The 25,968-nt window shown below is 38.4% G+C and overlaps 1 protein-coding gene across 2 annotated transcripts in view; it reads left to right on the top strand.

Annotated features, from left to right (window-relative positions):
• Nucleotides 1-25,968, top strand: part of LOC121942392 (zeta-sarcoglycan) — a 404,536-nt gene that overhangs the window by 252,388 nt on the left and 126,180 nt on the right. For both annotated transcript variants that reach the window (XM_042485586.1, XM_042485585.1), the window contains exon 3: nucleotides 17,018-17,119. In XM_042485586.1, the coding sequence (XP_042341520.1) occupies nucleotides 17,018-17,119 (102 nt within the window). The remainder of the gene's footprint in view (nucleotides 1-17,017; nucleotides 17,120-25,968) is intronic.

The following is a 25,968-nucleotide window of genomic DNA, read 5'->3' as shown; positions in this document are numbered from 1 at the left end:
CAGTGAAGTTGTCTAGCAGCAGTTAATGTAAAGTGTAAAACCCCATTAGCATTGTTGTCTGTGTCATCAGTGTTAGCTCTAGTAATATAAGCAGCGTGAGTACAGCTAGTGGTGCTTGTAATGTAGCAAAGCTAAAGGGGTTTTGGAGCTCAAAATGAAGAAATGAAGAGACTGGAGGGTGGGAACAATGATTTTACAACAATGTGTTTCACCACCACTGCGGCTTTACCAGCTGTAATAGCCGAATGAGTTTCACTACTAGCTAGCTAACCTAACCGCCACCTGACCCACATGGTTTGCAGTGCAGAGCTGCAAAGGAACAGAGGCGGGCAAGTTTCCACGTTATTGTCGCTGGCCAGCAAAGCCAACTGAAAATGAAATAAAAGTCAGTACATTTACATCACAAAACATTAAGATTTTACCACCTCTGATTACATAGTTCTTTGAAATGCAGCGCTAAAGCTCACTGACGCAATGGAGCACTGTACTAAAGGAAAGACCTTGTATTTTACTTTTTTTTTCTTACTAGTTAACTGGTGAGTTACTTGTTAAAGTTGGCCTACTGAAAGCAAAACTAACTGGATTTAACATCCCTCATTGAGCATCAACCTCACTGACACTTATATTGTGAAAAAAGGTCAAAAAAGTGTCAGCAGTTGGCACTCTCAGCAGCTCACTCACACCAGCTGAGAGGAACGTTTGCGATGTGGAAGTCAAGTATGCTGGCATCATTTGTATTTTCAGATTTCCAGCAAGACAAGAATTAGCTATGCGTCAGTCTTGCCTGTGTAAAATGTGCGAGTGAACAACACGTCTGATATGCCTCCATTCCTGACAAAAGAATTCAGTGGCGATCCGACGGAGCTCACAATTGTGGTTACACCTTTTTAAAACTTGCCAAAGACAAAGCTCGCTGCGACATTTGTAATACAAAAAGCTGGCCAGTACAACATGTCTAACCAGAATAAAATGTTCTGCATAAATAGCAATTTTGAAATTCAGAAGTTTGGACTTATTTTTTTAATAATTGAAATAACATTTTTGTTATTACAAAGGGTGTAAACTACAGGTCAAAGGTACCAGTGGGTACTGGTGCCAAATTGAAGATATCAGTATCAGTTCAAATAGGAATAGTATACTATCATAACACTTAAACCTGAATCAGTGATGTAATTCTAAAGATATCTTTCGGAAAATATAAGGATTACTCTGTGATAAAATTAGTACCAGTTTGTGCTTTAATATGTTCTCCCAATATTTTAAAGGTTCTGAATTATCAGCACACCAGTGTGGAAACCCTCATCCAACCACTGAGCCGAGCAGGATTACTTCCTTACTCTCCCGAATGATCTAACATTTTAGATTTATTTTATGTTTTTTACGACAAGAGAAAGGTAGAGGGGTGACAGCACTGAGGGAAGCAGACAAACACCAGTGTGAAGAGACATTAGACCTTTGCTGTCATTTGTCACTCAGACTGTCTGTGCGGTTGTAGAGGTGAAGTGGGACGCAGCTGTTGGTGAAAGCAAGGTGATGTTAACTGCACTTGTCAACTTGTTCCTTTGTGATTTTGTGCACGATTTGTGTGGTTGAGAGGTTTGTGGAGAAAGAGCAAAGCAGCGGGAATCTCTCTGCTGTCATTTGTCAGTCAGAGGTGATGCGGGACGCAGGTGCAGGTCTCGCACATCGCAGACAAGTGTGTGTTTGTGGACACTGAGGACTGTCTGTTCATGTGTAGCAACGGTCAAACACAAAGCACAGCAGAGTGCTTTAGAAAGGTTAATATCCGTCCTCCTGGGAGAGCTGACGCATCATGTAGTCTCTCCCCTGTAGCTACATCATTTTCACTGGAACTGGAAATAGAGACATCAGTGAGAAAATCATATCCTTTTAGCTGTACATCAAAATTGGGTTTAGATTAGAGATCCTAAATGAGCCCATTAGTTACATAAAAGATGTTACATGTTAATGTACACATATTGCAATTCAGTGTTTTAACAAAAGTCCTCATTGCTGGCCCGTGCCAAGGTGTTCTCATCCCACATCATCACATTTCACTGCTTTTTCAGTGGACTTTTGCATCTACATATTATTCTCTAGATATCCTCCTGCATCTGACATTCTGGGATGTAGCAACCAGTGCTAGGATGTTAACAAAAAGCATATGGTTCGGTTTAGGCAACAAAAGAGAGGAAAAAAAAACAAACAATAAGACAGCATGGTTTAGCTCTATGTTCATATGGGAAGCAAACACCAGGTTCACAGGTGAAAGTCCAGGGTTTGTGTGACCCATCCAACACCCACTCCTGCCGGCTCCTTGGAATATATTGCACTAGCAGCATCTCAACCTGGCACCGTCCAGCCATGTATCATATGGCTGCAACAAGTTCTGCCCAGCCATATTATCAACTTACAGCACCTGTAGGTGTGTCGTACTGCAGCGCCAGGTGCTGTTCAGCCCACCGGTCGCATATCATAACACTATGAAAGTTTCCGTCTCGCAGTGTTATTAACTGACAACAACTGGCAGGGCATCATACTGCCACAATATAGATGGCTTTTGGCGACACAAATTGTTAGCACTTTCTGTTTTATTTGCTCAGTATTCTACTGTCCAAAGGCAAAGGGCCTTTACTTTATTTTGGTCAAAATTAAGTTTTGGAATAATGCAGACCTGCTCTTTGATGTGAATACAAATCCCATGTCTCTGTTTTTTTTTATTTTTTATTTTTTTTAAATAGTGGGTTGTATTTGCCTCAACATCAAAATGAGAAATCAAATTGAAGTTAATGTATTTGGCCTTGGCATGCAATGGCAGAGCAACTAACTACCAAATAAGGGTCGAAGGTTAAATTTTAACTCATTACATGTAGGTTAAAAACTAGGAGTTGCTACTTTTTCATTATTATGTTTCCAGTTCATGTAGATGGACTCATTCTTCTCTATTTCAGGCGAGTGAAGGTACTTTGCCTTTGTGGTAGAATTGATCTGGACCCTTGAGCTATAATGAGGAACTTTTTAGTGTAGGTGAAAAAAATCAGTACTGCCTATTTAAAATATCTTTCTCAGTGATCAGTCAGATTCAGTCCAGCTCCATCCTTTGCTACCAACCCTATATTGTAAGAATGACATTTTTTATATTCACCATTAAAACATCTGAATACATCAACTACATTTCTGATAACTCAAGTGCCTCGTAGATTATGTTGAGAGCTTGCAAGAATAGCAGCGTGTAATCAGCACATATCTAAGGGGATGGGATCGGCATCTTGGATAATGCTTGTTACAGATGATTTAGTTTTAACTTAATCCATAGTATTTTCTCATTCCCAATTTATTTAACCTACTTAACTTAGAGGATAAGTAGAAATTGTATTCACTTAATATGACAAGAAATTTTTCCAGTGTTTTCACATTGTCTGCCTTAGTGTACAGAATGTCTGTCAAATTACTGTTAACCTTATCTGGTTATTTGTCTGCTTTTGCTACTTTAGCTGTCCTTTCATAAAAAGCTCCAGATGGACATACCATGTGTACAGAAAAGTGACTGTTATAAAAAAAACCATATAGTTTCCTCACTGTTTTTACTTTTGCTATAATTATAAGAGCATATTTTTAAATGACGGGGAAAGAAAAACATATAGAAAATAACCCTCAATATGTGCAAACCCAAGGCAAAACAAGTCATTAAGTATTTTTTAGTGCAGATACTATGCAAACAACTGTGAACAGTGGCAACACTCATCACACACAAAAAGACACACACACAAAAATTGGTATCCTTGCTATAACAAAGCATCAGCGACATGGTACATTAGTCTATGCTGCTGGTACATAAGTGTATGCTGTTGTAGTCAGTTAATGTTGCAAAGGTCGAGATTTCTCACACACAACTTTCTGTTGAAAAGACTATATAATTGCAACATTAATGAATAAACTCAATGTGATATGAAATAGGTGTCTTCACAGTGTATTACACTGTATTCAAAGCTTGAACATGCACATGTAGTCTTCTACGCAGGAAATGTGCTGACAGTCCTGCCCTGCTCCCACTCAGTAGGTCAAGTTTTCCCCTCAGCACTTTCCAGTCATCTCAATGAGACATCTACCTTATATGATACCATGTGATACCAAAAAAAAAAACAGTCTGTTGTCACAGCAGACCTCTTAACTGCTGTTGGCTCTGTTTTTGACTTGTGTTGATTATTGGGAATATAATTTTGCCATCTTATTCTCTTTTTTGTCTACTCTCTACTGTTGCTGCTATCGTTCCTGCTTAAGGCAACTACCTTAATCTATTTAGTCATTAGTATTTCAATGCTGGTCCAATCAGTATAACACACCTACATCTATATTATATACTTAACATGTCAAAATAAGGATTAAGGCATACATGAACATTTATTTTTTATTTTAAAGGGACCGTGTACAAACACAATCAGCTTTTAGCTTTTCTTTTCAAGGTGGTTTTGAAAGTACTGATAGAGCTGCAGTTCCTCTTACATGAATGAATGGGGGAAAAAAAAACAAAAAAACAAAACATGCAAAATAAATGTGTAGTCCTACAGCATGAGTGCACATCAGTGCTAGTTTTCTTTTCTGTCTTCTTAAAACAGGGCTATTGATCTCATCTCTTTAAGCTGCGGTTAATATACCTGAAAACTTCCTTGTTGATGTTTCTTAAAAAAAGGCCTCACAGGGAGGTGGAGGATTTCTACCCCCTGAACTGCTGGAAGTGTTTTAATGTGAAACAGATGGAGGAAGTGCTGAGTTTGCTTTAACAGCAAATGGCAGCAAAAGCAAATTAACACAGCTTATACGAGCAGATCAACAATGTCTACTTTTAAATTAAAACGGAGAGAACTAGAATTGAAGGCCAGTCTCTCACAAATTCAGGCCCACTCTCTATGTATAAAATTTAAGGTATAACAGGTTTACTCCTGCTCACTTCGAGATCAGATTTTTTTTTATTTTTATTTTTTTACTTACCTTAAACTCTCAGTACAGGAGATGACTTTGGCTACATGACATGCCACAGCATACCACACTTACTTTAATTTTTAACATGGTTTAGCAGAGTTAGAATCCATTCCTTAATCCAACTCTCACAGCATCAGTGCCATGCCAAAGCACCAGAAGATCGAGAAAGTTGAGCAATTTGAGGAAAGAGCAAGGAGGAAAGATAAGAGGTGAAGTTGCAGAGGGAGAGAGGTGGAGAGGAGAAAGATAAAGAAAAAGATGCTATACATGCACTGGCTGTTGGCATATAGCCCTGAGGGAACGGTTAAGGTAGCTTGACTTTCTGAGCAAACTGCCTCCTGTGAAGCAGTCAATAATTTCAATAAAGGGGTTTCCTCTAAAATGGATTTGGGGGACTTGCAGTAGGAGGTCCATCCTACATACATCAAATTACATTCTCTTTAGTAAGTGATACAGCAAATACTTCAAAATAGAGCCTGTATTATGACAAATAACTAAACATTTTTTATAACAAAGACAAACTAAAGGTTAATGAAGCATGAAAAAAATCATAAAGAGAAGGTTGGTTTAGTGTGCTGTAGATTTTGTCTTACCTTTGTACACGCAAAAGAACTCTCACACAACTTGCGCACTATAATCCAAGTTTCATTATCAAGTGTATGCTCATTACCACTCAGACACATGAATTATTGCTAAAACCCTAAACTAAAATGAAAGTGAGACTTATCTAAGCTCTCCTTAAAGCTGACTTCATTGCTGAACGCAGGAGCTTCCAGTCTACCACTACATTGATTTGTTAGGGTTGTTTTTTTTATGTCTAAATGTGTGACTTTAGTGTTTTAAAAGGTTTGTTCCAACTCACCATATACACACAATAAGACAAACAGATAGTGGTGATAGACCAGCAGCTCCAGTGTTCAGTGATGCAAAATTACAATTTTTGTCAATGGAGTCTAGCTTTAAAGAAACCATAGATAAGTCTCACTTTCAGTACAATTCCCCATCAGAAGGGCTGTCTGTTTGGGAAATACTGAAAATATGACTGGATAAATGAGACTTGGATTATACTGCACGACTTGTGTGAGAGTTTGTAATAGGATGTTTTGACATAGTTTTGCTGACCCACACAGACCCAAATTACATTAAGTTATTAAACCTTTCTTATAGTTTTTAGATTCTTCGTTCATCAAATGCATGAGACACTAAAATTCCAAATAGCACAGGGTGAGTAGTTCCTATACAAATGGCCATTTTGGGGGTAAAGTGTTCGTTCAGTTGTGTACAACTTCATCCACTAATAATATAACATGAGATTGGCTTCAAGGACAAAGTTAAATATACAATCTTAAAGCAAAGTTGTAAAAAGATGCCCAAAGTCATTTTCTCAACCAGTGTCTCCAAATGGTCAGAAAGGCAAAGGACGACCAAAGCACTTTTTGAGTTTTCTAATTTGTGCATCCCCTCAGCCATTCCCTCACCTGTTTTCCCCAGACAAAGGTGACACTGCTCTCTCTCTCTCTCTCTCTCTCTCTCTCTCTCTCTCTCTCTCTCTCTCTCTCTCCACTCTCTCTCTCTCTCTTTTTTTTTTTTCTTTCTTTCCTCTCTCTCTTTTGCTGGCTGACATTAAAGGTTGTGTGAAAAATTACAACAGTCCTGAATATTAGAAATGCCTGCAAAATACTTTCCCAGCCAATCCATCACCACAGGGACACATGGGTTTATTGTGTGTGTGTGTGTGTGTGTGTGTGCGTGCGTGCGTGCGTGCATACGTGTGTGTGTGTGTGTGTGTGTGTGTGTGTGTGTGTGTGCGCGTGTGTTTATGTACATCTGTGTGTATGCATGTGGACACCTAGAAGTCATGGCGACTGGTATTTTGTGTATGACTGGTGTGTGTTTTCTCTGTATGCACATTTTCATATGTTATGCTTTCACATAATTTAACAGTTTACCAGTTGACCTCGCCATAATGCAGAAATCTGTTGTTATCTCTACCACTACTGCATCAAAGAGGACTTTTTTTTTTTTTACAAAATCCCCTCTTTGATGTGATAGTATTATAGAAATGACTGTTGGTATTTTGAAAAAATATGAACACAATTCAATTTTTTGTGTTTTGGGTAAAGGCAAGTATGAAAACTACAACTGCCTGATAAGTTGAGAAAAGTACATAACTTTACTGTATTGCAACCTTTAAAATCAGAAAAACACTGTTTATTCCATAACATGACATAAAAATAACCAATATCTAAGGCTCATATCTATAGTCTCATATCTGAACACGATATAATATCTTTATATTATATCTTTATATTTTCCAGCCCTAGCTGCCATTCATATGTTTTTGTTTGGAACAGTCTAGATATGAGCTACATTAACAATTCTTCGGTGGGCATGATATGGTATTTAACTCACCATGCAGGTCAAATCCTGGTCTTTTTTTTTTTTTTTTTTTTTTACAATACTTGAAATACCTCATCATGCTTGTTTCTCTTGTTTCTCCAGAATTTCTTTCTGGAAACATACTTTGCCACTGGGTAAAAAACGTGCTGCTCTCTTCATATTTGTCATTGGCTTGTTTTTTGGTCCTAAACCATTCAAAACCAACAGTTGTCTTTTAAAATCAATTCTTTTGTGAATTTCAAACAGCTAATGCAGTGTCAAGAAAATGTGAATAAATGTGATCTGTAGGGTTAAATTTTTATGCGGTAGTATTCCTTTTAATATCCTTCTATTTGCCTGTCATCGTTCCCTCTCTTGCTCTGTACTTAGTGGTATAAGTGTGCTCAAACTCAACCCTGAGGTCCTTTGTATGTCAGGGTTTATTGTTTCTGAAAATATGGGTTGAGAGATGTGAGTGAGGCTAATGACAGAAGGTTAAAGAAAAAATGGCTACTACCTATGGAGAAAAATGAACATGGTCAATAATTTAGGCTGCATGGAATTTGTTCCCGTTAATTAGTTTGTTCTACATCTGTCTACAGGTACTAGAACAGGTCTCTGTAGGTGTCCCGTTGTGTGTGAGGGGGAGGGTTCACAATGTATCTGCATGCTCAGTGTTCACATTAGAGAGGTGTGTATGCGTTTCTGTATGCATCTGAGTTTTCTCTTAGATGCAGTTTTATGTGTGCCTGCATCCAGTGCACCAGACTGGCCTTTCTTCCTTTCTTTCTTTATTTTTAATATTGTGTACAAATATCAACTTATTAAGACTGTAAATTGTATTACACTTTTAATACACTGTCAGTTTAAGTACAACTCAGACCCAATGTACACGCATCACAAAGTGGAACAAATGAGGAACAAACCATTACAGTAATTTTATTGGCTTACAGAAAAGACAAAATAATGGTTATTAAAACTTTGTGAAACAGGGCGATCTACCAGCCAAAAATTATGACTCTTTTGACCCACTTCCAAACTCTCTAGAAGGCAAGTTCTGTATCCAATTCATCAAGTGTTTGCAGAAATGCCCGTCTTGATCATCCCAATTCAGATTTGACAGTTTCTAATTGTTTTTTCCTTTGTGTTTGTTTTTACATTATTTGCTTCAGTGCTGATAAATGGGGGACCAGTGTTCTATGGGAGAAGACTTTGACACTTACCGTGACGTACAGGTCCACAAAGTTAAACAAGTAATAAGTGCCATAAACACAAAATATTGTATATCTTACTTGTTCAACTATGGACGTACAAAATCAAAGCAACATATGCACCGTTAAATAATTATGCAGAAGGTTGTAGTATGTAAAACTGCACAGTTTAAGTCTCACTGTGCTGCAAGTCGTTGATTTTTCTTTTGCAAACACTTTAGATGTTGTAGCAGTGAGGCCCATTTCAGTTGGCAGAGGAAGAGAAACAGACATACTGTGCAGACAAAGCCAAGCAGAAGATTGTTTGTTCTCTGATTAGTTGTTGTTATAGTTGCCAAACTGACTGATTTGCCAGCATTATGCTGATTATTTTTATTTGTTGATTTTGATTTATCACCAAAAGTATGTAAAACTGTATCCAGTGCCAGTGGAGCCAAAATGGTGTAAGAACAGCACAGGAAAAAAATAGGAATAGTGTTTGTGTGTGTGTGTGTGTGTGTGTGTGTGTGTTTGTGTGTGTTGTGTGCAGACTTTCTGTGTTGTATTTCATCTTCTCATCTAACAAGGCCCATCAACACAGCCCCCTGTTTGTTTGTTTTTGGTACACACACTGTTGCATGTACAGTCAGACAATATATCACCATAAAGCCCCGCCAGGCACAGGCAAGCCTCTTTTTTGCCAAAATGCAAGCCTTGTTTCTCATACACCAACTCAACTTCAGGCTCACAAGAAAGAGCAGCCCTGACCACTAATGAAAAAATCACACTCAACTTAACAGCAGAGTTTGTTATAAAAAAAACATCATCAGTTACATTTTGACCTTGACAGTTTAGAAGAGGTCTTACGACTGATCCCAGCAGCACACCAATGATAGTATCAGGGAATGGTTTATGCTGTCGGTTTGTATGCACTCTGCTTGATATTTGAAACTGAAACTTATTTTTGTCACAAACCAGTACTGAGCAGTGTATATTTCATAATTGTATAGTTATTGACTCACAAGTTAAAAGCTGCTCAGTGAAGCCCAACATCTAAATGCTGAACCTAATCATTAACTACTTTAAAGGCAGCTGTACTAGTTGTGTTTTCCCCCTCCTAAAACCGATTGATAACCAGATAAAAAATAAAATAAAATAAAAATAATATAGTGAATAGAAAATGCTTTTAGCTGCTCACAAAGGATTTGAGATTTAAGACAGGGATGACAGTTTGAAAATGGGCCTATTATGTTTTAACAATGTGGAGTCTCCAGCTTTTAGTAATGGCGGGACAAAAACAGACTTCCAGATAAGAGGGATGTCATTTGAGGCTGAATATGAATTAAAAATGATATGCCAGTGGAGGTGCAACATAACCTGCTAATTTAATAAGTAAGGTTAAGGATTGTAAAGACTCGCCAGTTTGCCAGAGTCTAAAAGCATAAGTGCTTTTTGTACCTTCAGGGCTGTAACACTACTAAATTAAAGGCTGCAAAATAGTAATAAGGGAACATGGCTGATGGTTGGGCTGGTTAAAGTGGAAAAGCTAAATCACTCAAACAAGGAAATAGAGTCAATGAAATGAATGTTAAAGTACTGATAAAGCTTATAACTGTTATCTTTGTATATTTGAGTCTACATGGTGGGAGCACTGAATAAATTGTGAGTATTTTAATTCAGGGCCTTTCTCAAATTTGATGATTGACACTATAAATATGTGAAAATATAATAACTGTTCAGTACAATGGACTGTATATATATCTACAAAGATAGCATGGGACATCTTTTTGCAAAAAATAGCCACATCACAGTACGTGTCCAAAAATAACCCACCACAGCCAGTCTCCCAAAGACAATATTATAAGGCGAGACAGGTACTAACGACAGCAAACCGAGTAGTGTGATACAGGCACAAATGTGGACTGACCACAAGCCCACCAGGCTGCAGTAGTTTAGCAGGAAGTAGAACAGCCTCTAGTGATCTAAGTAAGATAAAACATGTGCTGACATTTAAATGGGAAAAACCTGGGGAGGAAATAGACAGTAAGTCTGTCACTTAGGAACGGTAGTCGATATTTATAAGAAGAAAAACAGACAAAAGTAAAAACACTCTAAACGTGCTTTCAAAGAAAATAAATGAACTAACTAATTTTCAGACGTGAAAATGGGCCCGATGTTATAATATGAATGCACTTATAGATATTCAACAATATTAAGCATTTTATTGAGGCATTTTTTTTAAATATCACCACAGAGTTGACAGTCCCAAAAATGATGAGATCATCTTTGTCTGGGTCAAGTCTTTTGCAGCGGCATGCTCAGTGTGATGTTCAAAGGGCCAGCTGGCTTCCAATCTTCCCACCTTGTAACTACAGTTTGAAAATATTAAAATTCAATCACCTTTTAAATGTTGCTGTATTTATTTTATCCTGCGCTTGCCCTGAATTCCAGATGGCTGAAATGAATTAAAGTCAGTGTTTGTAACTTTTAATAAAGACTAATCAAAAGGTTTATTACCAATTAGAAATGTCTTTCCACATGATTACCAGAGTGTGCTTTTAATTCAAAAAGAGCGCAGCCTCACTAAAAGGTGCATTACAACCCTCAATCTGTTTTCCAAAACAAATTTAACATTGATAAAGAGAGCTGAAGAGATGGGTGGAGGGAAGCAGGAAAAAGAAAAGCCTCAACAAACAGATTCAAGGAGAGAGAGAGAGAGAGAGAGAATGTGAACAATGAATGGAAAGATTTCCTCATTTTCTTCTGTTTGTTGATGAATTCCCATTGTATTCTAGGCTTTGGCAATAATGTTCATGTACCATTCATGCCAATGATGCATTACTGGATTGAAAATGAAACAAAAAGATGAGCAGTGTGTGAGATGCAGAGAAAGAGGGAGAGCTGTCATGTTCTATCAGAATGTGGCTTCAGCGTTGGACAGTGGAGCAGTGAGGTGGAATAAAACCACCTGATTAATTTTAACATCAGCGTCTTCGTGTTTTTGGAATTGAGAGACAGAGAGTGTGACGTAGAGAGGGAGGGTTTAGAAAGACATTGCAGGGAATGTAGTGGGTGTGATTTCAAAACGGCACTGATTCTGAATGTACGCCATTGTCCATCTGTGTGTGTGTGTGTTTCCTTAATAGTATCTGTGTTTCTATATATGAAGGAATATATATTGGTGTTTGTGTGTAAATTGTATGTACTGAAATGTGTATTTTTATATTCCAGTGAGAGAATGAGTTTGTGATTCCTAAGGCCTGCTGTGTTATGGCTTATTGAATAAGCTCCACGCTCCACTGTATATTCAGTGTAATGACTATAGATCCAATGACAACGCAGGAAACCTCTGGCTGGTTTAACTTATCGATCTAACACTCTTATCGCTTTGCTATGCTCCCATTTGTACATTTGAGGTGTGAGTGGATTACATATGGGCAAATATATGATGTTAGGATTGGTCTTTTGTTAGAAATCATAAATAAATGTCAAGGGTGCCCACCACATGACGTTTGTATGATTACAGACTTACATAAAATGGATCAATGCTGACCACATGTGGGGAAACCATCACCCTGAAGAGAGTGTAACTCAAACTTTTATCTGATTTCCCATAAATGCCCATAAATGAGAATTATTTTTTTTTCCCATTAAAGCTGCAGTGGGTAACTTTAAGTAAAAAAGAAATCACATTCCTCTGCCTAAATCAGAGCCAAAGAGTCTTACACGTAGTTGTATATCATTGCTTTTGTACTGTGGATAAACACTGTTAAACTAGGCAGCAGTGATCAAATATGACTGAAGATTCTGCTAATGTGTTGCCTATGTCGTGCCTCAAGTGTATTCAGAAACATATTTTAGTGTACTGTTGAGCTGTAAAATCAGAAAGTTGGTCTGGATGGTGCTTAACTGCATGGGGGTCTGGTTACAAACTTTCTTATTTTGCAGCTAAACAGTGCACTGAAATTAGTTTCTGGAACATTTGAGGGAAGAATAGGCAATGCAGCTGCATTATTTTGATTCATATTTGAAGTGTTGCCTAATTTGACAGAGCGACTGAAGATTTAGAGTAGAACTACCTTTAACATTCTTGTCTTAGAATTCAGACGTTTGTTGTTATTGTTAATGTTAAGGTCTGAACCTCTGGTTTACCTTTAGAAACAGCTATTAGTTTTGGATTCATCAAGTGTAGCTTATAGTATTATATACTAAACATTTATAGCGATAATGTGTTTGTTGTGTGCAATTAATCCAGACAAATGAAGCTGTTCTGTTTTGGATTTATTCAAATTCAAGTAGTAAACTCCTGCATACTGCCAGAGATCATTAGTATAGTATTAGAATGGCAATCTAAAATACATCTCTATATTAAAGCCTCAGGCTGCGACCGTCAATCATACAGGAGTGAAATTACAAGCAACTGTGACACAGTATGAGTCCCATCAATAATTGATAAGACTCATAAAATGAGATGAGCAATCAATCTCAAGATTGATATTCATGAAAGAAACCAGGAAATAGAAAGACATTATTTACAGTAGCTGAAGTATTTTTTAAAAATATTTTTTATTGTTACATTTCTCCAAAAAAAAAGGGAAATACAAAAGTGACACATCACAAATCATCCAAGTGCAATGTAATATCAAGAGCAGCAGAAGGAAAATGCATCAGCTTACTTTTTAGTGTTGTGTTTATCTTGTTCCTGCTTTCTCATTTTGGACTTAGACCCTTTACAAGATGATGTTTTTATGGCATAATGCCTCTGCAAAGGAGGCATAAGAGTAGAGGAATTTAGCACTGTTGTTGGTGTGAGAGTTGCAATTTGCTCCTCTTTGAGTTTCTTTAGCTGTACTTCTTCTCTCTTATCCTCCATCTCCTCCTCTGCTCACCACATTGTCTTTCTCTCCCTCCCCATCTCTCCCCTCTCGTTCCTTGAGTACATTTCTAATTTGAAAGGCTTTGTTGGTTTGTTGCACCTAACAATTAATGATAATCCGCTGCAGCGCTTCGAACAGAATTCCTATCTTCATGGACAGTTTCATCAATATTTGCGAACATGAAAAGAAAGCTGGGGAGCAGGGAAGCAAGACTAATTTGCTGTCATCGAGCAACGCATTCTGTGGGAGAGTTACTCCAATTGAAAACCGAATTGGTTCAATCCACATAGTTTGTTTGAGGTTTTGCCCCCCAGAAAAACTTTATTCCACAATGGTGAGCCAGGCAAATGTTTGGCCAGAGGAAAGTTATTTCAGAATGACCAGGAATACACCTGTAGTGCTTGTTTTTATTAATATCTCAATATTAAATAAAAAGGAAAAAAATTAAATAATTAAAGGAAAAAATTATATATATATATATATATGTATATATCGATATTGTCAATATTATCCTGACATTGTGCAATGTTGTGACCTATATTCCAGCACTTTTTTTTTGTAAAATGAAACATAAAACTGGCTTACTGTCATGGCTTGCTTTTCCCTTGGACGTTAACTGTCCAGCTCACACTAATCTCTTATCTGCCCGGCTAATTATACAAACAAGGCAATAATATCAGTGTCTATGGAAACGTATGTTGAAGAATTTGCTTTATCAACAGACATATGTCTTCTTTCCCATAAGCCTCATCAAGCTCTGACCAAGCACATGATCAGAGCAGCTGTTGCACTGCTGCCTCCACCGTCACTCTCCTAAGCACAGATTTGACATGGTACAGTAGCTGCCTCTTTGCTCTGTAAAAGCCCCCACTATCCTAATACCCTGCATGGCTGTTTGAGAGGAATTTTATCTTACCATGTAAGTCTGATCCAACCATCTTTCAAGCATCCACTCATGTGGAATCTGAAAAATGCGACATAATTGATCACAAACCGGCACAAAGCCATTTTTAGCTGCATAGGAAACGGTGCTGTGATGTAAAACACACAATGTAAATGTGTTTACAGGGCTCACTGTCTCATGCTGGCAGTTTTAGGCCATGGTGGGGATAGCCATGGACTGAGGCATTATGTTTTTGGGTTATCTGCCCTTTCATTTTTCCACTGATAACTGAATCTTGACATAATGTCTTTGAATTTAGCACAAACGTCCACTTGGGTCCACTTGGACTCGAGGATGAACCATAAAGCAACCTCATGGGCTAAAGAAACATAGAAGCGCCAAAAAGTGCAGTTCTTTGCACGGCCACTTGAGGCTGCCTACGAAAGCCAGTCAATCCCCATAGACCCCCATATTAAATGCCCAACATAGCAGCAGAAATAAATATGATTACAGCCTAAAACAAAAAACAATTTTGGTCTTTAAATCAGACTCTTACATTTCCCCTCTTTAAGGGTGTGCCTACTTTTAGAGATAGGCTGTCTGCCAATAGTGTCCTCTGCTTCTCAGTCAGATCCACCCCTCGCTCCTCCACAGCGCCACCCTCTCGCTGAAATCGAGTCGTCAAAACAGGAGTCCACAAACGAATAGCTGACATTATTGTTATAGTTTATGGGATAAACTTATATTTTTGTCACTCTGACCTCAAGTCTGTCCCATGACAGTTACATTATTAAATAAAAGTTAGGGGAAGTTAGAGATTAAATCTATTTAAGTCCTCAGTATCACACTTTTTTTTATTTGAGTTACTTGTACTGTCAATAAATAAAAAGATACAAGTTTTTTTTTAATAATTAAAAGTCATGCAAAGTGAAACCAAAGCTTCAAGAAATAAAGCCAAATGTATTCTTATGTAAACCTGTAAGAGCTTCTGATTTTTTTTTTTTCTGATGTAACTTTCACCCCAAAATTCCTTACCAACCCTGTTCCCCTCTCTTCTGTAACTCAACGGGGTGTCTCACATCTGTCTTTCTAACAAGCTGAATTTTGTTCTTGGGGTTTTCTGTCTGCATGGTAAGCTTAGTGGTTATCTAAAATTTCAGCGCCTTTTCATTTTGACAAAGAAAAAAAACCCAATAATTTTGTTAACATTTCAAAACGACAGCGCTTTGAGAGTGCGCCAATGGCTAAGACTCGGGAACATGTAGCTAACAAAGCAAGCGCAACATGTACCAAGTGTAACTTATAATTTCCCCTCCTGTTGCCCACCCTTTGAGTGTTTTTTGGATGTAATGGTTGTTGTATGATGCTCTTTGATGTTGAACATATATATTAATAATCACATGCGTACATTAAACATATATTAGTAGACTGTTAAAAATGTTCTCTGTAAAACAGGATCTGACTGTGCATGAAGCAGACCTGTGTGAATACATGATACTCCCATCTCTCATCAATAATACACTGCTCATCAATGACTAATTTTAAGTACTGCTGGGTATCTGGAGATCCTTAAAAGCTCTGAACACAGCTTAAATTGTCTGAACCTAATACATTAAATAGTGTAGATGTCTTAAATACTGACATTTTTGGTGATGTTTTGTCAAGGCAAATTTGCAAGATAAATCAAATGAAACAAGAGGAAGACTATAACTGTCATAAGTCTACAAATGTATGTAAGATATCAAGGACAGAAAGCAATACAATTGTTCCTGAATTAAATGTTCTGAAACAAAGCCACTTTGAAGGGTGAATACCACTGAGTTTTGACAAGTTTGTGAGTTTACTCTGGTTATTCACTTTTTGATACAAGCTCTGACAACTTGAAGTCGTAAAGTCACAGCTGAGATACAGAGCTGTGAGGGACTTCAATCACATGTAGTAAATCAGTAAATTAGGCCCCATCCCATTCTTGAGAAACGTGAAATGTAAACAGCTATATATATATATATATATATCAGATCAAGAGGGGATAAGATGGATAAAGAGGGGTATTTATGTTTAGCATTTATCTGGCATATGTACTTAAACATAACTGTGTTTTTACTGGTTTATATCCTGAGGTTCATTTGTTTTGAAGATTAATCAACCTATGCAGATAATTTCGCTTCCAGTAAAAACCTCCTGAATGCCTGGATCTTAAGGGGAAAAATGTGAGCACATATTGTGCTGGTCTAGCAGCCCTCTCCAACATGCCTAACAGCATATGAGAAACACCAATCTGTAATGCGAAACAGCGTTATTCAGTGATTTTACCACGTTTAATCATCTCTTTCATTTATTTAGGAGATGAGGAGACACCTTTGGATATTTCAGCTTCCAGTCAAAACTTCTGAACAGTGAACAGTGAAGGAATCCTAACCAGAAGTTTCAGCTGGTTGCAATGTGTATTATCTACCACTAGATGCCACCAAATCTTTCTAAATCTGCTCCTTTAATATATTTTTGCATCATTTATAAATATGACTCACTGAAAACTCATCATACTGTAGGCTAGATGAGCAAAGCAAATCAGTGCGTTCTCTGACTGTGGAAATGACAAAACTATTCATGATCGAAATAATTGCTTTCACTCGACCTATGATTTATTCTCTGAATAACCGCAAATTTTCTCTCTGTCTCTTTGTCTGTATGTGGCTCTGCCTTTTTAGGATGGAATGGGGAATCTGCGGGTGACCAAGGAAGGTGTCAGATTGGAGGGAGTGTCCGAATTCTTATTGCCTCTATATGTCAAAGAGATCCAGTCTCGCAGGGTAAGATGATCAGCGTGTGTGTACAACTGAAATATAGAACAAAAGCCCATGCATTATGTGACTATTCACTGTGAGTTTGTGTGTTTGATATGTGTTTTTTGACACAATTATAGTCATCCTTCAGGTTCAACTGCTGTCATAATTATATCTCAGGATATGTTATATTGTGTATTGCATGTCTTCTATTAAGTTGTGTGTGCATGTGTGTGTGTGTGTGTGTGTGTGTGTGTGTGCATGTGTTTGTGTATATGTGTGTGTGTGCACGCCCTTATGTTCCAATCCTTATAATGAGCAGAAATCAGATGACGTCCCCATCATTCAGGGTCTATTTTTCATGTATGTGACACATTATAACCCTGCAAATGATCCAGCACACTTCCATATCTCCATTCATCACACAGAAGCATCATCGATCCTGTCAGCTGAGGCAGCATAGACACTATGTCACTCTATATAGGACAATCCTTGTGACTCTGTGTGGTTGTGCACCCGAGCATGTGCATGTGTGTGTTCATATGTATAAGCAGTAAGCAGGAGGGAATTGACTGTACTAATATCATGCTCTCACACACTGTATGTGTGTCTGTGTCTGTGTGTGTGTGTGTATGGAGGTGGGGAGTGGAATTTCAATTGCACAGCAAGAGATGAATGGTGTGATAGAGCAGGAAAAAAGATATAGACAGACAGCGAATTTATGGAAGGTGTTAAACTCGTAAAACAGGCGTGGTTTATTTTTTCATTACTCTAAAACAAAGAAAAAAGTGAAGATAAATGCGTCTAATTCTAAATCTGACATTGCTTGGAAAAGTCTCTGCCTTTTGGGCGATGCTGTTTAGATAGTTTACTTAATAGCACGTTCTTCCTCTTGCACTTTATGTTTTTATGAGGCACATAGAGAGACCCAAAACACCATTTGCACTGATGTTTGTGTTTTTCACAGCAGATTAATTCAGTAAGAAGTGCACAAAAGCATTACCCACAGCTTTAAACTTAAAACATACCATATTGTTGCTGTGAGCTTAATGTTCTTTCTTTGAGTGGATTTCAATCATTTCACAACAGAAGTCATGTCAATCATGTGCTAATGACATGAAAAGTCATGCGTTGAAGTTAGTAGTGACATAGTATGCAATATACTTTCACTACACTATCAGGAAAATTCCCTTTTTATTTTGTGTGTGTACCTTTTTATCATTCTGTGTCCCCTCTCCAAATTCTGGCATTTTTGTGCGGGGTTGAGAAGCACAGGCAGAACTCATCATGAGTCCTTTTTTCCCTCAGAAGTAGTTTGAGAAGTTTGAGTAGTGGGGAGGGGTAGTTCATCTGTCAATCTAGTCAGAGCTGACAGATGGATGAGAGGAGCAGCTGCTGCAGAAGCAAGTGAAAGCAAACTTTTAGACCCAGCAATTAACGGCTACTTTCACTTAAACTGCGCCTGGTGTTCTTCTGCTCTATATTCCACCGTGGTGGAAAATGATATTTATACTCCAACACTTCATTGGTTCAGAACAGTTCAGCTCAAAGAATAGAAAATCTATAAGTAGCGGCAGATGTTTCAAACATAGCAGGCAGCCACAAATAAATGAATGTGCGGTAGACCAGTATTTTACATAATGCCTAACATAGGGTAAGGATGTACTTGTATCTACATGGGCATGTTTCAGAGGATGGAAGAACATACTCAAGCATAGAAGGACACGAGGCTTGTGAAGATTAAGACAAACCAGGAGAAAGAAAGGATGGTGGATATAAATGATATGAGAGAATTAAGGATACGAATGGAGAGAGATGATGAGCAATGATGAGTGACGATGAGGAGATGGAATGAAGTGAAACAAGAGATATAGAATGAGTGAAGGCTGATGAGGAGAAACAAGTAATTGGGAAAGAGATGGAAGAGGGGAGAGGATGATCGCAAACACCTGTTTAGACACACTTATGAGTGGAATAGATAAGTGCTTCAAACTCAGATGTCTAAGATGTCACTATCAAGTATTTCTTCTTTACTGGACAGTGCAAAGCAATGAAAAAGGCTTAGATGTTGGTTTTCAGCATACATTTTCAGCAAAATGTTGCAAATGTATAGCATGATAACCCTGAGAGCTATCAAGACAACCTATTTAGAGTAATACTGTAGCTCAGCTCTTTCTGTTTTTCAAGTATATCATAAATCAGGTTTTCACTTTTTCAGCTGTTGCTGCTTTATTATTTCCACCCACTGTTTGGTTTACTTTTGCCACATTTTGTGCATTTGTCTCCAAGGATGTATGAGTCAAGTTCCTGTAAACAGCCTCACAAATCATAAGTATCATAAGTAAATAACGGTTCTGTGTGGGAAAAAAATCTAACATTAAGAATAGATGAGCCCTTACACCGCCATGACTTTAGACTTTGCCAAATTTATAGTTCCTACATTTGCAGATGTCATGCATACTGCAAATTATACTGTTGTAATAATAAAATGTCAATTTCAACCTAAAAGCCAAGTTAGTTTCATTTACGCAACCCAAAATCACAAACTATTCTCAAAGGCTAGAACAGTCTGAGCAGCATATGACACCTTCTATCCTTAAAACTAAACTAATAAATGAATTTGAATCTATCTGAGGGCTTCACAATTCGAGCAAAAATTATAATCATGATTGTTTTGATCAATAATGGGATCTCATTTTTTTTCTAAATATTAAATGATATTAGGTACACTATAATTTTATTGAAATGTTACATTTATGTGTGTTGTTCTCCTAAATCTGAAATATTTGCAAACAATGAGTGATGATTGTTGATGAACAGAGGATTTTCATTTTGCCTGTCTGCCGTGGTGACATTCAGTAACGTTTTTCACTTGCTGCAGAGGTTGGCTCTTTGAAGTGCTTGATTTGATATGCAGAAGATTGTTCCATAACCAGAGCACGCATTTTAAACATCAGCATTGCAGTCCACCATGTTCATTTAATTGTGGGAAGTGAAATTGTGATTAATATTCGATTAATTGTGCAGCCCTAATCTATCCTGCAATAACAGGTTACAGTGATTGAAAGATATTTTCATGTCAGTGAAATTGGAGTCAATACCCTTGTTTCCATCTTACTATCCATCATCTGAAAGTGGACTTTAATGGTATTCCCATGAAGGAGGTGCCCATCACTTTACAGGTATTTCCAGGGGGACATAAATGCAGAATCACACTCAAATCAGCATGATTAAACATGAATCAGTTGCATCACAGTGAATTTCTTCTCCGATTACAGTGAATTATATGGTACTGCCTGACTTTGAACCTTGAATTATTTAACTGAGAAAATGACAAAGCAGCTGGGTTGTGTGAATGTGCATCAGATCTGATCACTGAGAGCTGTCTTCAGAAGTTTTGGTTTTTGTCATGTGAATTGTCTCTGCCCAGCTCATCTGAAAAAGCAAACTGACAGAATGAAACCATTGCTTCAAACAACTTAAAATAGCCAAAGCCTATTAAATATAAGATAGAAGTGAGTATCAATTAAGATCAACCATAAATCATTTTTCTAATTAAGCTGTGATTAATAAAACCTGTGTTCTTGATAGCAGTAATAGTAATGTTTGAACTAAATGTTAGAGCCAATACAAGAAAAATAAAGAAATGAGACAGTGACACACAAAATGGTGAGAAACTACTGCACTCATGTGCTTTTACATTGTATGATAACAGTTTTCTTATGTGTGCCTGCCTATCTTTGTGTACCGTATGTGTGTATTTAGCAAGTGAGTGATTGTCAACCATTGTGTTTATGACTGTGTGCAATAATGTACGTGAGGGTTGTATGCTCCTGTCTGAGTATCAATTGATATTTTAGTCTCTCAAAACTTTTTTTTAACTTTATTTTGAGCATATATTGATGTTTTGTGCCTGTTTGGCAGCCAGTGCATATTTGTATATGTGCATGCATGAGTGTATTTGAGTGTGTGTGAGAGGCAGAGAGTATCTTCTTACATGAAAGCAAACAGCAGGTCGCCCTCACATTTTCTAAACAGCAGGCGTGCTCTTATTTTGATATTGACAGTTGCTGCGCTTTTACTGTGAAGTGTGGTTGAATTGGGGTGGGAGCATGCAGAATCAGAAGTATCCACTGAACTCCTCGAGGACACAGCAGTCTACAGCTTATTTTGTGAGTAGACATACTGTAGAGAGATGGAGCGACAAAAGACAGAGCCATACAGTGGATGAGGGGGGAACAAAGGAAATGGTGCAAGAGGATGATGTAGAAAAAGTAGGGATGTGTAATGGAAAATCAGACAGAGCTGGGTTGATTCACTCAAATACAAATGTCTGTGCTACCTAGTGGACAAGACATGTAATTTTATTTATCACAATTTAGAGCACCAACCTAAGCACAGCGAGGGCTCTCACAGGAACATAGGGAGCACAGAGCAATAACTCTGCACCTGGCCAAAGTTACAGCTGCAGTTAGTCATGATCAGGGCCAGTGTCTCATGCTCCTGGATGGCTGCTTGAGTGAAGCACCCTTTTCCATATTTTATGCTCCTTAAAGTTTCTCAGCAAAGTCTGCCACCACGTATTGTTTTTGTATTTTTGGAGCTGGACTGGTTTTTTGAAGTGCTGTTGGAATATGTGAACCATTTGGAGATTCATTGTAGCACACTCTCAGACCACAGGGCATAGCCGTCTCTGGGCACAGAGCAGCAGAACACCAGTTAGACTGAAAGTGAAACATAACCATTTATTGCCTTTGGTCTACAAGTCTGCATTTACTAGCATCTGCATTAGCTGCTTCTTACGTCCATCGAGCTAATCTGATCAGATCAGCATTGATTGGATCTACTCAACCCCCTTGTGTCCAACTATACAAACTGCTGTAGAGGAAAAAGTAGTTCATGAAGAATTCTGCCTGCACTGCATTCATGGACCTGCGAAAGCCTCTGGATTTAAAGAGGGAGCACAGGGACACACACACAAAAGGAGAGTTTGCTGAGCCCCATGACATTTTGAACATTAACATAGCAGCTAAAAAATAATTACAATGTAAAAATATAATGCCTTTGTAATTCCTTTGTGAGAAGATAATAAAGTCCCACTCGCTCTGTATGTGTTGTAATCCAAACATGCATGTTAGTGCATGTGAGTCCCTCCCTTCATGTTCCACCAGCTAGCTGAAAGCTGCTCTGCAGTCCGCATATATGGCAGTTACTGCTAATAATGTTGTCCAACCCACAGTGGCGAGACAGCCTTGTGGTGGATAACGCCAACTCTTTGGTTCTCACTGTTAGCTCTGCTTTGTTGTCGTTGTTTATACTGCAAGCACTGTTTTCAGAGATGAGAGCAATGTGCGGGCAATCCTGGCCCAAACTCTGAATGTCATACATAGCACCTCTTAATTCTGCCTTGGCTTAGTTGACCACGACACTGGTTGCAAAGCTACTGAATGGCAATCAAGATCAATGCAAAGAAAACATATTTATGCCTTTGGTTTTGGCTTGAATTTATCCTCGAACCCTGTCTTGTTTTTAAATGATGCATGTGCTTGTTGTGCTTACAGTAACAAGATCTACAAGTATTAGTGATGTTCATAGGAAAAAAACAAACAGAAATAGGGACATATGATTAAAAAAAACTGCATGTTGCTTCCAAGAGCTTGCGGCAAAGTGTCCTGGTCTGTGGTTGTTAAAGACTTACAGTTTAACCAGAAACCTAGCTGCATGAAGTCACACACATGCGCGCGCGCACACACACACACACACACACGCACACGCACACACACACACACACACACACACACACACACACACCAAGAACCCATTGAAATGATACCATGTCATTAGCCAAGACAGAGCTGAAAAAAAAGAGACTCAAACATACTCACCAATCTAAAAACGAAATCTTGGGCCTAGGTAACTGGAGAAGATAAGAGTACTTCAGCATGGAGAGTGATGGTGACAGAACATTGCAAGAGGAAGAGAAATCTACAACAGCAAGAAGCAACAAGGGACAGACTATCAGAATGAATAGAGAGAAGAGGAAATACACATTATGTTGATACACATTTGAGGCATCAGTTCAGACATGCATAGCAGTTTGCACTTCACTTACTGGTCAAACTGAGGCACAACAAGGGGGATGAAATGCTTTTTTATGGGGCCTTATGGGACTGTCCCCCCATGCAGGTGAGTATCAAACTGGGCTACTTAACATTATATGCAGCTTCTAAAATCTCCTATCAGCCTGTTCTCATTCCCAGGGCATCAAATACGCTTGATCAGTGACGTCTGGGTCTGATTCCTTCACACAAGGCACCCTTGAGCGCTTGAATGAGACATACCAGGCTTTAAACTAACTCAAATGTAAACCCATCCATGACAGTGATGTATAATGAGTGGGAAAATCTGAGTAGGACGGGAAAGAGTAGTGGTGGACATTTGCTATTTCCTGCTATCTGAAAAGATCCCACCTGCAATGGAGCTTTCCTCAGTTCCATGCTGCTTACTATGATTGAAAGCTGTTAAGATTTCCAAAAGACGGTAAACATTGTTATGCAGATGGAAAGGGCGCTGAGCATGAGTTAGATTGGTTTACCTACCTGACCAGGGTCCTTGCCATAAACCTGCTTATTTGGGATGATGGGTTGCTGTCACCAGTAGCAAGAGTGCACTTTAAAAATCACAAACATCAGGGTGCAAAAAAAGATTTAAGCTCTCTTTAATCAAAATTTTGAGAAAAAAAATATTGAGATGTAGGAGAGCGGAGGAGAAGATGAAGATGACATCCCTCCCACGCAGCTGTATTATGCCTTATTCAAAAATATCACATACATACACGTTCACATTTTGCATAATCGGGGCCATCCCCCAGCAGTACATTGTGGTAGAGGTAAATGGAACATTGTGACTCCCAGAGAGAGCTAAATACAGAACTCTGCACACAAACCACACACTAACAACAACAACGACACACTGAGAAATTAGATTGGCTGGGTGGGAGGCAAAAAGACAGGGTGCAGGAGAGAGGAAGATTACTGTGGAGACGAAGGGAAGGAAAAAAGAAAAGCGAAGGAGGGCAGAAGGAAGTAAAAGTATCAGAGGGAGGCAAACAGACCTGAAAAAGGTGGAGAAAAGGTCTGAATACCTGATAAGTGAGAGCGAAAAGAGAAACGAAGGAAAACAAGAGGGATGAAAAGCAAAGATATAGAAAAACTGACAGGTTTAACACCCCAGTGTGCCCTGCCAATATGGGCATTTTTATGTTCTTCTAGTCAGTTTGTTTCTCTTTTTTTTATTTTCGTGGTGGCCTTAATTACCTTATCTGCTGGATGGGTCATATGGTTTAATTATGGCCTTGTTTTGTTTTGTTTACCTTTACCTGCCTTGCAGGTATGTAGATATTACTGTGAAGTGTGCAAGTGAGGTCAATTACATCAACATTTGCTAGTAAACCTTACCACACAACTGTTTGGATTTGTTTTTGAAACAAGCTCTAAAAATGTGCTCTGATTTTTTATTTTTTATTTTATTTGTATTCAATGCGTAGTATCTGTGAATGCATGTACTCTGCTGCTTGCGATTCATAATCAACACAGATTTCTCTTGATTTTTCAGGAGGCACGGATGACAGATAAATAGCCTCCCTGTGTAGACAAACACAGCAGATGCAGCAGTTTGTTAAATATCCAGGAACTGGAACAATCTCCACACATCCCAGTGTACCTGACACATGCTATTTAAAAACAAAGAGAGAGAAAAAAAGAAGAAAACACCACAGAATATTTATTTGATCATTTGATTTGGACTTATTGTGTCAAAAATAGGAAGCAGATCTGAGTCAGATGAGCAAGAACAAAATCAGTCAACAGGCAGGACATCAGCAAAAGATAGGAAGTGACATTTTTCAGGCAAGCATCAAACAAACACATAACAGGTAGCAAGCAGGAGTATAGCTTGTGCTCTTGGCGGCGAGGCAACATATATGATATGGCAAGGAACTACTGCTAGCCACTGGGCAGGGACAGGAAGGTAGTGGAGAAGCACAGCAAAGTACTCAGCAGGCATTTGGAGGCACCAGGGAGGCTTTGATAGATACAGGACCTGGAGCTATGACTGTGTGGTCACAGAGTAAAGCCAAGCCAAAAATCTCTGCCAGCCCTGGAGGAAACATCACAAGCCACTGCTTGGAGGATACCATACACAGCACACTACATGCGTTCTGACAATTCGTGTGGCACTGGACAAGATCAGTCACATTCACTATGGAAAATCCAGGGTACACAGTGTGGACGGATCAACAACAAAGGTGTGGCTGTAGGCATAAAAGGCTGGGTGAAAGATGCTTTACTGATAGACCTTACAGATATCATTTTTAGGTAATTATTACTACTTAGTTCAGTTCATCATGTTTACAGTAATAAATATGTTTAAGGTTAGGGGTTGGTTGTTATCGTGCTTTGATTAAGACAAAGACTGATGGTTGAAAATGAGAAACGATCTTCCGTATTAAAGTCAAGATGAATAGATGTTGACCCATCCATTCATCCTGACCTCCTGTGTGGACTTTTTTCATTGTATGACAACATTCCCTGACTTCCTCTTTTGATCCTGTCATAACTCATAAGCCCGCTAAAAGGCTTAGTGACTTGAATGTAAACATATGTCATTCAGGGGCACTTGCCAAAATGACTGATGCTGTTGTTTTCTTAGGAGGACATTTTCCTTTGGCAGAAAGACAACACAACAAATCTGCCAAATATTAAAAATAAGCTGGGCATTTTTGGGATCCCAAACTGTAGGTAGATTTTTTTGTTTGTTTTTTTTATACGTCCATGCAGCAGCGACCTTGGCCATGGGCAATGTGTTTTCTTCGTTCG

The sequence above is a fragment of the Plectropomus leopardus genome, chromosome 4 (assembly GCF_008729295.1).
Source record: "Plectropomus leopardus isolate mb chromosome 4, YSFRI_Pleo_2.0, whole genome shotgun sequence".
In the NCBI taxonomy this organism is placed as follows: Eukaryota; Metazoa; Chordata; class Actinopteri; order Perciformes; family Serranidae; genus Plectropomus; species Plectropomus leopardus.
This window is presented reverse-complemented; position numbering and strand designations above follow the sequence as displayed.